This window comes from Rhinatrema bivittatum, chromosome 16 (genome assembly GCF_901001135.1).
Source record: "Rhinatrema bivittatum chromosome 16, aRhiBiv1.1, whole genome shotgun sequence".
NCBI lineage: Eukaryota > Metazoa > Chordata > Amphibia > Gymnophiona > Rhinatrematidae > Rhinatrema > Rhinatrema bivittatum.
In genome coordinates, this window is record NC_042630.1 from 571,337 (window position 1) to 585,439 (window position 14,103).

Consider the following 14,103-nt stretch of genomic DNA (forward strand, 5'->3'; position numbering starts at 1 on the left):
TGGTCGGTCCATCTCTTGCCGCAGCCTCAACACGCCGTTCCTAACGTCAGGGCGCTGTTGTTGTCATTTTTCGAGGACTGGGCCGGCATAACGTCAGACCAGTCGGTCCTCAACGTGATAGGACATGGCTACGCGTTAGATTGTGCTCGTACTTCAGCGGACAAGTTCCTTATCTCGCCCTGCAAGGCCCCGAGAAGACTGCTGCTGTGCTCGACACCATCCGACGCTTAGACGGCTTGGGAGGTTTTTTTTTCCCCAGTCTCGGTCAGCCAACACGGCAAGGGCCGTTATTCCATCTACTTCATCGTCCCGAAGAAAGACGGCACGTCCACACTGATTCTGGATCTCAAAGGGATAAGTCGATGCCTTCGCATTCCTCACTTCAAAATGGATTCGTTCAGTCATCGCTGCGGTAAGGCCCGGCGAGTTCCTGGCCTCCAAGTTCCTGGCCTCCCTGGATCTCACGGAGGCATATCTTCACATCGGCATTCATCCGTCATTCCAACGCGTCCTCAGGTTCTGCATACTAGGGCGGCAGTACCAGTTCCGAGCGCTCCCCTTCGGGCTCGCGACAGCCCCACGTACATGCACGAAGCTGATGGTAGTGGTGGCGGTGTAGCTGCGCCGAGAAGGTCTCTTGGTCCATCCTTACCTGGACGATTGGTTGATTCGGGCGACGTCCGAGGCTCGGGTCGGATGGCGGTAGCCAGGGTCCTCCACCTTCTGCAGTCCCTAGGATGGGTGATCAACTGCAGCAAGAGTCATCTGACACCCGCGCAGACCTTGGAATATCTGGGAGCTCTTTTCGACACAAAGCTGGGCAAGGTGTTCCTGTCGCACGAACGGGTGTGCAAACTGCAAGCTCAAGTACGACGCCTATTGTCTCTCCGCCAACCGCGGGTCTGCGATTACTTTATGGTCCTAGGGCCTATGGCTTCAACGCTGGCGCTGATTCCCTGGGCATTCGCTCATCTGCGACCATTACAGTCCTACTTTCTATCCCGCTGGAAGCCGGTCTCGGAGGAATTCCATCTACCGCTTCCGATCACGGAACACGCGAGGTCCAGCCTGCTCTGGTGGCTGGATCCCAAGCATCTGTCGTCTGGGGTCTCTTTTCGGGTGCCCAACTGGACAGTGGTGACCACGGATGCCAGCCTTTCCGGTTGGGGAGCGGTCTGCGTGGGGAGCGCAGTCCAAGGCCTATGGTCCGTGTCGCCAGCCCAGGGGTCTGACCATCGCCTAGAGACCGGAGCGGTCCGTCTGGCCCTGCCTGCAAGCCTTCCTGCCGTTGCTGCGGGGGGAGGCAGTTCGAGTGTTGTCGGACACTGCGACCACTGTGGCATACATCAACCGCCAGGGCGGGACAAGGAGCCCCCAGGTGGCGGAGGAAGCTCAGTGCTTGATGGCCTGGTCGGAGCTACATCTCAGCAACATAGCAGCGTCTCACATTGCGGGAGTTGACAACGTGCAGGCGGATTTTTCTCGGCCGTCATCGCCTGGATTCCGGAGAGTGGGAGTTGTGGCCGAAGCATTTCTGCTCATTTGCAAAACGTGGGGGGGTGCCCCACACGGATCTCATGGCCACGTGGCACGACGCGAAGGCCCCGCGATTTTACAGTCGACTTCGAGGACGGGGGGCAGAAGGCGTCGATGCGTTGGTGCTTCCCTGGCCGACGGATGTGCTGCTCTACGTGTTTCCCCCGTGGCCGATGTTCGGCAAGATTCTACGGCGCATAGAATTGCACCCAGCCAAGGTGATCTTGGTGGCACCGGAGTGGCCGCGCCGGCCGTGGTTCGCAGACCTCGCCCAGCTGGCGGTATCGGCGCCCTTTCGGCTCCAAGGAATGGCGGGCCTGCTCCATCAGGGCCCCGTCTGTTTGGAGGATACGGATCACTTCTATCTCACGGCATGGCTTTTGCGAGGAGTCGGCTGAAGTGGAAAGGTTACTCAGATGCGGTGGTAGCCATGCTGCTGCGTTCCAGGAAGCAGTCAACGTCTCTGGCGTATGTCCGTGTCTGGGTGGTCTTTGAGGAATGGTGCGTGCAGTGTGGGGTGGACCCCACTTCGGCTTCCGTCTCCGACATTCTGGCGTTCCTCCAGGCAGGTTTGGCCAAGGGTCTGGCGTGCAGTTCGCTACGGGTCCAAGTGGCGGCGCTTGGTTGTTTGCGAGGTAAGGTCCGTGGTACGTCCCTGGCACTTCATCCGGACATTTCTCGTTTCCTTCGGGGTGCTAAGCACCTTCGTCCTCCATTGCGTCTCCCTTGTCCGGCTTGGAACCTCAATTGGGTTCTCTCCGCTCTCTGCACGGCGCCGTTTGAGCCCTTGAAACGCGCAACTCTTAAGGATCTCACTTTAAAAACGGCGTTCTTGGTGGCGATTGCCTCGGCACGGCGTGTTTCCGAGTTACAGGCCCTGTCCTGTAGAGAACCTTTCTTGCGTATTTCGGATTCCGGAGTTTCTTTGCGGACGGTTCCCTCCTTTCTTCCGAAAGTTGTGTCGTCTTTTCACGTGAATCAATCGGTGGAGTTGCCAGCTTTTGTGGGAAGGGAGTCCTCCGTTCCAGAAGAAAGGGAATTACGGAAGCTTGACGTGCGGAGATCCTTCCTTCGCTATCTGGAGGTTACTAATTCTTTTCGGGTCACAGATCATCTGTTTGTCCTGTTCTCTGGTCCAAAGACAGGGGCAGCAGCGTCACGCACAACGATCGCCCGTTGGCTCAAGGAGGCCATTGGTTCGGCTTACTTGATGCGGGGAAAACCACTTCCCGTGGGCCTGAAGGCTCACTCGACTCGTTCTCGACTCGTTCTCAAGCGGCGTCCTGGGCGGAAGCTTCTCAGGTGTCGCCTCAGGAAATTTGCAGGGCGGCTACCTGGCAGACGTTGCATACCTTTATCAGGCATTACCGGTTGGATGTCCGGGCTACCGGTTCCGGGGGTTTTGGAGAGAGGGTACTCCGAGCGGGACTCTCTGCTTCCCACCCTCGGTAACTTAGCTCTGGTACATCCCAGGTGTCCTGGACTGATCCTGGTACGTACAGGGAAAGGAAAATTAGTTTCTTACCTGATAATTTTCGTTCCTGTAGTACCAAGGATCAGTCCAGGATCCCGCCCACAGTGCTGCGCTGAAGTAATGGAGAGTCCGCTCATTGGTCTGAATTATTCTGTTCCGCTTGTTTAGCTCTCTCGGTTGGAGAGTCCGTTTCCAGGAGGGGTGTTTTTCTTTCCCCGGTTTTTAAGCGGTTTTATAGCGAGTTTAGTTCTCTGGTTGTGTTCTACTTTGACATTACGTATGACTGAGGGGCTGTGACTGGCACAGGGGCTTATATATGGCTCCGCCCACAAGTTTTAGTCTGTCTCCATCTACTGGTGCGGAGTCACAACCCAGGTGTCCTGGACTGATCCTTGGTACTACAGGAACGAAAATTATCAGGTAAGAAACTAATTTTCCTTTCTGGGTTGGTGGGGTGTTTTGAGTGGTGTTTGGATCGGAACACATGTTTGCGGCGCCGCCGGTCTTCAGTTCCCGCGCTCCCTCCTCCTCCCCCCCTCCCCCCCCTCCCCCCCCCCCCGCGGCATGCCGAGAGCGTCAGCATGCACTGCGTGTGGCCGGCTCGGGGCCCGGTTCTCCCGGGAGGGAGTTTGCACAAGCTGCCTCCCCGGCAGGGAGGGCAGCTTGCAGCAGCCGGACATCTCCGGAGCGCGCGATCAGGACTGCTATTGCAGACATCGGCAGGCCCCGATCCTGCTGAGCACGGGAACAGCGGCCATCTTGATTCAGGACCCAACGTACTCCGGCTCCTCGGAGGAAGACGCAGAGGCCCCGTTTTTGGCCCTGCCACCGTTATTGGCTCCAGTACCATCTTTGGACCCGTTGACTCAGTCGGGGGATGCCTCGACCAGGCCCCCACCGGGTCCACCAGCCTTTTCTCGGGAATTCATACTTTTGATGCATAATGCATTCTTGGCTAGGATGTCCCAGCCCCTGGACCTCACCCCCGGACCCCCCCCCCCCCCCCACACCCAAGCTGGCACGAGCAGATCCTCTCCCTGGGGGGGGGGCCCACTGCAAGGAACTAACCATAGAGGGGGGGTGACAGGCACATCCCAGGACTCTCCTGGGCTGCCCGGTACCAGATCCGGCCGTAGATGATCCTTTATTGGTGGCCCAGATGGAAGGTGACGACCCTCGGGTCCTATGCATTTTTCAAAGGGACAGGCTGGAAAGCCTGATTCCGCATATCCTGCAGGAGCTGGAGATTGATGCCCCTCCAGACCCACCAGGTCCCGAGCCCCTGGCGAAGAAGGGGGATCCCATGCTGACAGGGCTCCGGCCGCCGGCAAGGGCATTTCCTACCCATCCCACGTTCCTTCAGTTGGTGTCTAGGGAATGGGACTCGCCCGAAGCCACCTTCAAGGTTAGTAGAGCCATGGAGAAGCTATACAGTCTCCCTGAAGACTTTCTTGATCTGCTCAAGGTCCCGATGGTCGATTCCGCAGTTTCAGCGGTCACCAAACTACCATCCCGGTTACGGGGGGCACGGCGCTGAGGGACCTCCAGGACAGGAAGCTAGAGGTGTACCTCAAGAGAGTGTTTGAGGTCTCTGCGCTGGGAGCACGGGCGGCCATCTGCAGCTCACTTGCACAAAGAGCAGGTCTTCACTGGGAACAGCTTCTCACTTCTCAGATCTGCCTCCAGAGGAGACGCATAAGGCGGACAAGTTGGAGGCCGTGATTGCCTACGGGGCGGACACCTTGTATGATCTTCTCCGGGTCCTGGCCAGGTCGATGGTGGCGGTCTCGGCCCGGCGCCTGCTTTGGCTCCGGAACTGGTCAGCGGATTCCTCCTCCAAGACTCGTCTGGGATCTCTTCCCTTCAAGGGCAAGTTCCTCTTTGGTGAAGATCTGGATCAGATCATTAAGTCTCTCAGAGAAAATGCGGTGCATAGGCTTCCGGAAGATCGGCCGCGATCCACGAGATCTTTCAGTTCCTCCAGAAGTCTATTTCGCACTCAACGCCGTTTCCGCACCATGAGGCAACAGACTCCCAAGAGTCCCTCCTCCCGCTCGCATTCCTGGAACCGTCCCTTTCGATGGTGCAGACCCGGCAAGGAAGGAATGGCCCACGGCACGTCCTCCAAGCCTCCTCAATGATGTCGGGCCGACCCACTCAGCGATCCCCAGGATAGGGGGCCGGATTTCTCTCTTCTATGAGGAGTGGATCCGGATCACGTCGGATCAGTGGGTCCTAGATATCCTAAAACACGGTTACGCATTGGATTTTGTTCGGCCCTCAAGAGACAGGTTCCTCTTCTCTCCCTGCGGGTCACTTCAAAAGCAGATCATAGTTTTCCAGACACTGGACCGGCTCCTCGCGCTGGGGGCAATTGCTCCAGTGCCTCCCTCAGAAGTGGGCTGGGGCCACTAGTCCATCTACTTCGTGGTGCCCAAGAAGGAGGGCACTTTCCGCCCAATACTGGACCTCAAATCTGTAAAGAAATCCCTCAAGGTCCCACACTTTAGGATGGAGACCCTCTGCTCGGTGATTGCGGCAGTCCACCGCGGAGAGTTCCTGGCCTCTCTGGACCTCTCGGAGGCGTACCTACACATTCCAATCCTCAAAGTACATCAATGATTCCTCCGTTTCAAGATATTAGGACAACATTTCCAGTTCCAGGCTCTCCCTTTTGGTCTGGCAACGGCCCCACGAATCTTTACAAAGGTCATGGTGGTGGTGGTGGCCGCTCTCCGTCGGGAAGGAATCTTGGTTCACCCCTACCTGGACGACTGGCTCATTCAAGCGAAATCCTTGGGCCAGGGTTATCGGGCGGTCAGCAGAGTGGTACAACTCCTTCAATCCCTCGGGTGGATCATCAACTACGCCAAGAGCAGTCTCACCCCTTCTCAGTCGTTGAACTTCCTGGGCGCGAGATTCGACATGGAGGAGGGCAAGGTTTTCCTACGGTCGGATCGGGCCCAGGCATTGCGGGACCAGATCCAGCGTTTCTCTGGTCTCTCTTGGCCCACCGCTTGGGATTATCTACAGGTCTTAGGATCCATGGCATCCACTATCGACCTGGTACCCTGGGCCTTCGTGCATATGCGTCCGCTGCAGAGAGCTTTACTTTCCCGCTGGAAGCCAGTGTCGCGAGACTTCCAGGCCATCCTCCCGATTCCACAGTCCGCCGGGGACAGCTTCGTTTGGTGGCTGGACCCTCTCCACTTGGCTCAGGGAATACCTTTGGACATTCCGGACTGGATAGTAGTCCACAGACGGCAGCCTTTCCAGTTGGGGAGCGGTCTGCCAGTCTAGGTCCCTGCAGGGACAGTGGACGAAAGTTCAAGCGCGGTGGCCAATCAACCGCTTGGAAACCAGAGCGGTCCGTCTAGCGCTGAAGAATTTTCTTCCCCTCATTCGCCATCGGGCGGTCAGGATACTCTCTGACAACGCGACCACAGTGGCCTACATAAATCGCCAGGGAGGCACGAGAAGTCGTCACGTCTCGCTGGAAACGGACAAGCTCATGAAGCGCGCGGAACTTCATCTGGCGCGATTGGCGGCCTCGCACATTGCAGGAGTGGACAACATTCAGGCGGATTTCCTAAGCCGCCAACATCTCGATCCCGGAGAGTGGGAGCTCTCAGAGGAAGCGATGCACCTAATAGTACACCGTTGGGGGATTCCTCACTTGGATCTCATGGCAACAGCCCACAACATGAAGGCTCCTCGCTTCTTCAGCAGTAGAAGAGAACGTGGCGTGGAGGGCGTCGATGAGCTGGTACTGCCGTGGCCCTGTCATCTCCTCTACGCATTCCCACCTTGGCCTCTAGTGGGCAAGGTACTACGAAGAATCAAGGGCCAACAAGGCACTGTAATTCTGGTGGCTCTGGAATGGCCTCGCCGGCCATGGTTCGCGGATCTACTCAAACTGGAGGTGGACGGGCCCCTACGTCTCTGTCATCTTCCGCACCTCCTCCGTCAAGGACCAATATTTATTGACTAGGCAGCTCGCTTCTGTCTTGCGGCTTGGCTTTTGAGAGGCGCAAACTGAGATGCTGTGGTTATCCGGAGGCCGTGATCTCGACCCTCCTTCGAGCAAAGAAGACGTCCACCTCCATCGCCTATGTCCGGGTGTGGAAGGTTTTCGAGTCATGATGCAGGGCCCACTCCACACAGCGAGGCACGCTTCTGTGTCTCAGATTCTCTCGTTCCTTCAAGCAGGCTTGGAAAAGGGTCTAGCCTACAATTCTCTGCGAGTCCAGTTGCTGCCTTAGGAGCCTTGCTTTGCCAAGGGGAGGAAATCCCGCTCTCTTCTCATCCGGATACCATCCGGTTCCTTAAGGGAGTAAAGCATCTGAAGCCACCACTCCAAGCTTCCTGCCCCTCTTGGAGCCTCAACTTGGTACTCCGGATCCTGAGCAGACCCCCCTTCGAGCCTCTGCGTGCTGCTATTCTCAGGGACCTTTCTTGTGGCCATTTGTTCGGCCCGCCGTGTTTCTGAGCTACAGGCATTATCCTGCAGGGAACCGTATCTAAGATTCACCGACTCGGTAGTACCTTTCACCTGAATCAGATGGTGGAGCTTCCTTCCTTCTCATCGGTTGACTCGAGATCTCCGCAAGCTCGATGCTAAGCGCTCTCTGATGCGTTACCTGGAGGTCACCAATGAGTTCCGTCTTTCGGACCACCTATTCGTCCTTTGGTCAGGACTCAAGAAGGGGTCCAAGGCGTCTAAGACTATGATTGCTCGCTGGCTGAAGGCGGCTATTGCGGCAGCGTATATTGGCGCAGGGAAACAACCACCGATGGGCGTCAGAGCCCACTTGCTCTACTCCCAAGCAACATCCTGGGCGGAGAGACAGTCTCTTCTCAGGAGATCTGCCACTTGCAGTCCCTCAGTATTTATCTATATCCAAGCCAAACACAGTAAAAAGGAAAAGTCTCAACTTTTAAACCGTTACAAAAACATGACTATCTGAAAATACTCTGCATTAAAACTGGATGAGTGGATGACTCTCCCCCTCAATAGACTGGGTGGGTTCTGGATTGATCCGTGGTACTACAAGGAACTAAAATTAGCAGGTAAGAACCAATTTTCCTTTCCCTGTACGTACCCGGATCAGTCCAGACTCCTGGGATGTACCAAAGCTCCTTAGACAGGGTGGGACCGCGAGAGTCCCTCTCGCAGGACACTTTTGCCAAAGAATGGGGGGTCCATATCACCCACATCCAGACGATAGTGTGCAAAGGTCTTCTAGCAACTTCAGTCACTAATCTGCAAATTTCTTGGGGTGAAACTAGCTGAGCTTCCACCCTCGAGGCCTCCTGCAAATGAGTAGAAGGAACATGTAACCCCTGCGGGCCCGGCCGGCCTCAGAGAATGTAGGTGGAACCATAGCCTCCTTAAGCCAACGAGTAACGTAGCCTTACAGAAGCCTGGGGCTGCTCCACAGAACAAAGAGGTGATCTGTCTCCTAAAGTCATTTGTTTCCTTGAGGTAAAGTAACAAAGCTCTTTGGACATTTAGCAACCTGACTTCCTTCGCATGAGGCGTAGACGCGTCCAGCATGGGAAATGCTGGAAGTTCCACAGTCTGATTCACGAGACCCTTGAATTTGAAATCTGAAGGAATGGATCACGACATGGCAGCACCTGCAACTCAGAAATCCTCCTATGGCCACCAGAAAACCTCCTTCAGAGTCAAGTCCTTCAAAGTTGCCCTCCGAAGCGTTTCAGAAGGAGCCTCGCATAAACCCCCGAGGACAAGATTAAGATTCCAGGACAGACAAACTCCTTGAAGTGGAGGATGTGTGGAAATAGAGGAGCCATCAGTCTGACCATGAAGGCAACCTAGGGCCGATATTTGCACTTTGTGAGCTAAGAGACAAGCCTTTGGTGAAACCATCCTGCAAAAAGGACAAAATGTCAAAGACCGACGACCTGAGAGGAGAACTTTGTTGGCAGGACCCCAGGACTCAAAAGCTTTCCAGACCCGTATATAGGAAAGATTAGTGGACTTTCTCCTGGCCTGCAGCAATGGTACTAATAACCGCCTCAGGATAACCCTTGCACCTTAACTTCAAAAGCCAGTAGCCTTGTCAGAATATATGGGTCCCTGGTGGAGAAGGCCCTCTTTTCATTAAAGTTTAAAAAAAAAAAAAAAAAAAGTGCCAGTACTGAGACAGAGCCTTTAAGAAAACAAATAGGCAGCCTCAGATAAAAAAGGTACCTAGAGCCTGCAGCCACCCAAGCAGTCTCATGAAGGGGAGGGATCTGGACCACCAGATTAACACCACACAGGCGCATGGATTGGGCACACACAAGAGTCACCAAACCCCAGACCGCCAGCCAAAACCGGACAGAGAAGAACACCTTAAGATTAAAAAAATAATAATAAACAGGTGTGTGCCCATCTGCTGGAGACAGAAATACTGAGGGACTGCAGGTGATACACCAGGTTATATGGCAGTGTCAGTAAAGGTTTCTCTGTCTCCATCTGCTGGCAGGGATGCATAACCCAGGAGTCTGGACTGATCAGATACATACAGGGAACATTATTTTGGAGTGGATGGTAAAGACCATGTGGTGCCACTAACCTGGTAAAAACTGCCTGTGTTTAGGGAAATACTTAGAATTTGGAGGTGGGGCAGAGGTGTCAGCAAAAGCTTGTATGTGAGAGAGAGTGGGAGAATCACTTTATCTGCCTGGTTTCAGCTCTAATCCCCGGCTTTGTCAGTGACTCTGTGTGAGCTCAGGGGAGTTGCTTTACTTATCCCTGACTAGTTGCCTTTTGGGAATTGTACTGCTACGTGTTTTGGATTGGCTGGGCATCTCGTTTGTAGGAAATGACAGTGTGTGCCCCTTTCCCTTGGCAGCTCTTGGAGCAGGCACTGGTAATCGAGGAGCAGCTGCGTCGGGCAGCGTACTTAAACATGTCTGAAGACCCTTCCCATCCATCCATGGCACTGAACACACGATTTGCAGAGGTGGAGTGCCTGGCAGAGAGTCACCAGCATCTTTCCAAAGAATCCATGGCTGGCAACAAGCCCGCCAACGCTGTCCTGCACAAAGGTAACGACCGGTAACTAGCGCCCAGGCTTTCTTTCCTTCATATGCTCTTTAATTGTATAATTGACTGGCAGAAGCAGAGAGGCTGCGGCTGCAGGGGACTTGTGGAAAGACTTGTGTAAGCACTGAAGCATGACTGCAGGTGCAGTAAGTACAGGCATGTTTCGTACCTTCAGCGCTTCTGGGAATAGCATTAAGAGCTTACGTGAGATGCCCTGAGATGGGAAGGGGGAGGCACCTTGAGGGAGGAGAAGAAGGTATTCTCTCTTCTCTGCTGTCATTGTGTTCACGTTGATAGTGTTACTGTGATACTACTTCCTCTCAGTCCCCACTATATGGGAAGCAGGGCGGATGGGTGGAGCTGTGAGGAACTTGCCTGCACGGGAAGCAAGGCAGAGCAGAAATGTGTATTCCCTGCAGTTTTCTGCAGTATTTACTACATAGTGCTATGCGTTGAGTTAGGTGATGTATGTTCTCCAGCTGTGGGACACTGGTCTGCTGGAATTCTCTCCATCACTCACCCCTCTCGTGTACCCGCACTCTCTCGTGGTGCAGTTCTGAAGCAGCTGGAGGAATTGCTCAGCGACATGAAAGCAGATGTGACCCGGCTCCCCGCTACTATTGCCCGGATCCCACCCGTGGCTGTTCGCCTGCAGATGTCCGAGAGAAACATCCTCAGCCGGCTAGCAAACCGGGGCAACGAGCCACAGGCTCAGCAGGTATGTAAGAAAAGATGGGAATCTTGGTAGGAGATATCTGACCCTGCCAGTGCCGGAGAACATTCTGTGTGGGAGGGTGAGAGGTTTTTATCTTATTCAATACTAGTGAATGTGGGATGAAGGGTTAGCTTTGAAATGGATAGGAGTGGGGAATGCTTAGGAACATTATGGTGGGATGGGATGGGATGTAAGGGTGGTGCTATCATACTTAGCATGGGAAATGGATAGGAGTGGGGAATGCTTAGGAACATTATGGTGGGATGGGGGGATGTAAGGGTGGTGCTATCATACTTAGCATGGGAAATGGATAGGAGTGGGGAATGCTTAGGAACATTATGGTGAGATGGGGGGGATGTAAGGGTGGTGCTATCATACTTAGCATGGGAAATGGATAGGAGTGGGGAATGCTTAGGAACATTATGGTGGGATGGGGGGGATGTAAGGGTGGTGCTATCATACTTAGCATGGGAAATGGATAGGAGTGGGGAATGCTTAGGAACATTATGGTGGGATGGGGGGGATGTAAGGGTGGTGCTATCATACTTAGCATGGGAAATGGATAGGAGTGGGGAATGCTTAGGAACATTATGGTAGGATGGGGGGATGTAAGGGTGGTGCTATCATACTTAGCATGGGAAATGGATAGGAGTGGGGAATGCTTAGGAACATTATGGTAGGATGGGGGGATGTAAGGGTGGTGCTATCATACTTAGCATGGGAAATGGATAGGAGTGGGGAATGCTTAGGAACATTATGGTGGGATGGGGGGGATGTAAGGGTGGTGCTATCATACTTAGCATGGGAAATGGATAGGAGTGGGGAATGCTTAGGAACATTATGGTAGGATGGGGGGATGTAAGGGTGGTGCTATCATACTTAGCATGGGAAATGGATAGGAGTGGGGAATGCTTAGGAACATTATGGTAGGATGGGGGGATGTAAGGGTGGTGCTATCATACTTAGCATGGGAAATGGATAGGAGTGGAGAATGCTTAGGAACATTATGGTGGGATGGGGGGGATGTAAGGGTGGTGCTATCATACTTAGCATGGGAAATGGATAGGAGTGGGGAATGCTTAGGAACATTATGGTGGGATGGGGGGATGTAAGGGTGGTGCTATCATACTTAGCATGGGAAATGGATAGGAGTGGGGAATGCTTAGGAACATTATGGTAGGATGGGGGGATGTAAGGGTGGTGCTATCATACTTAGCATGGGAAATGGATAGGAGTGGGGAATGCTTAGGAACATTATGGTAGGATGGGGGGGATGTAAGGGTGGTGCTATCATACTTAGCATGGGAAATGGATAGGAGTGGGGAATGCTTAGGAACATTATGGTAGGATGGGGGGATGTAAGGGTGGTGCTATCATACTTAGCATGGGAAATGGATAGGAGTGGGGAATGCTTAGGAACATTATGGTAGGATGGGGGGATGTAAGGGTGGTGCTATCATACTTAGCATGGGAAATGGATAGGAGTGGGGAATGCTTAGGAACATTATGGTAGGATGGGGGGATGTAAGGGTGGTGCTATCATACTTAGCATGGGAAATGGATAGGAGTGGGGAATGCTTAGGAACATTATGGTGGGATGGGGGGATGTAAGGGTGGTGCTATCATACTTAGCATGGGAAATGGATAGGAGTGGGGAATGCTTAGGAACATTATGGTGGGATGGGGGGGATGTAAGGGTGGTGCTATCATACTTAGCATGGGAAATGGATAGGAGTGGGGAATGCTTAGGAACATTATGGTGGGATGGGGGGATGTAAGGGTGGTGCTATCATACTTAGCATGGGAAATGGATAGGAGTGGGGAATGCTTAGGAACATTATGGTGGGATGGGGGGATGTAAGGGTGGTGCTATCATACTTAGCATGGGAAATGGATAGGAGTGGGGAATGCTTAGGAACATTATGGTGAGATGGGGGGGATGTAAGGGTGGTGCTATCATACTTAGCATGGGAAATGGATAGGAGTGGGGAATGCTTAGGAACATTATGGTGGGATGGGGGGGATGTAAGGGTGGTGCTATCATACTTAGCATGGGAAATGGATAGGAGTGGGGAATGCTTAGGAACATTATGGTAGGATGGGGGGGATGTAAGGGTGGTGCTATCATACTTAGCATGGGAAATGGATAGGAGTGGGGAATGCTTAGGAACATTATGGTAGGATGGGGGGATGTAAGGGTGGTGCTATCATACTTAGCATGGGAAATGGATAGGAGTGGGGAATGCTTAGGAACATTATGGTAGGATGGGGGGATGTAAGGGTGGTGCTATCATACTTAGCATGGGAAATGGATAGGAGTGGGGAATGCTTAGGAACATTATGGTGGGATGGGGGGGATGTAAGGGTGGTGCTATCATACTTAGCATGGGAAATGGATAGGAGTGGGGAATGCTTAGGAACATTATGGTAGGATGGGGGGATGTAAGGGTGGTGCTATCATACTTAGCGTGGGGGTGGGTTTCGTCCCATCCGGTGCTGGGTATTCCCCTTGCTTCTCACTCTTTCCTCCATTCCCCCTTTTGCAGGTGACACAGCAATGACGTTGTCGTCGTCCCCTCAGTGAGGTGGGCTGAAGACAAGGGAGGCCCTTTCTGATCCTTCTTGTACATTCCCGCTTGGAGCAGAAGGAGGATGTGACAAGTGACTGACACTTCTACGTAGAGTCCCTGGGCTCCCCCCCCTCCCCCTCGGTCTTTATTTAAGTGATACTCCCTCCCTTAACCCGCAGACGGGAGCCACAAAGATCTGACGTTTCATTCTTTTTAACTCTTCATTATTAATAAAAGTGGACTTGGAAGACGAGACTGTACTGTACAGCCTGAGCAGGAGGAGTGCTGGGAGGATGGTTCCTGGTTTTTGCTGAGTTTTTACATGGTGCGAATTCTTCTCTCCTCTTTCCTTGGATAACAGTGACACCCTGTTACAAAAAATGTACATTTAAAAAATGTAATAAAACAGCTTTAGGGGTTTTTTCCCTTTTTTCCAAAGCTGAGAAATGTTTGGGTTTTTTTTTGGTTGGTTTTTTTTTTTTTTTGGGGGGGGGGGGTTTTGTTTTTTTTTTTGGTGTTGGCCCATGAAAAAGAAAAATGGATAAAACAGAAGCCGGAGAGATAAGGGACTCCGACACAGACTTACCTACCTCTGTCGTGCTTTTTACTAAGAAATAGATAATAAAAGAGCAGAAAAATTGGAATAAAAGGTTCTGTGATGTTTATATGGGAGATTACCTATCAATGTCTTATTGAATGCAGCAAGTGTGGCTCTGAGGGCAGAAATAGCAAGGGTGAAAAGCCTGGGCTA

At 53.0% G+C, this 14,103-nt stretch overlaps 1 protein-coding gene across 7 annotated transcripts in view; it reads left to right on the plus strand.

Moving 5' to 3' along the window:
- CHD4 (chromodomain helicase DNA binding protein 4) overlaps positions 1–13,795 on the plus strand; it is a 129,140-nt gene extending 115,345 nt beyond the window's left edge. For 3 of the 7 annotated variants that reach the window (XM_029579471.1, XM_029579470.1, XM_029579469.1), the window contains exons 38-40: positions 9,874–10,079; positions 10,547–10,785; positions 13,329–13,795. In XM_029579471.1, coding sequence (XP_029435331.1) covers positions 9,874–10,079; positions 10,547–10,785; positions 13,329–13,366 — 483 coding nt within the window. In that variant the 3' untranslated portion in view covers positions 13,367–13,795. The remainder of the gene's footprint in view (positions 1–9,873; positions 10,080–10,546; positions 10,786–13,328) is intronic. The other 4 variants (XM_029579476.1, XM_029579474.1, XM_029579473.1 and 1 more) reach the window with 3 other exon arrangements.
- Positions 13,796–14,103: the final 308 nt, after the last annotated feature.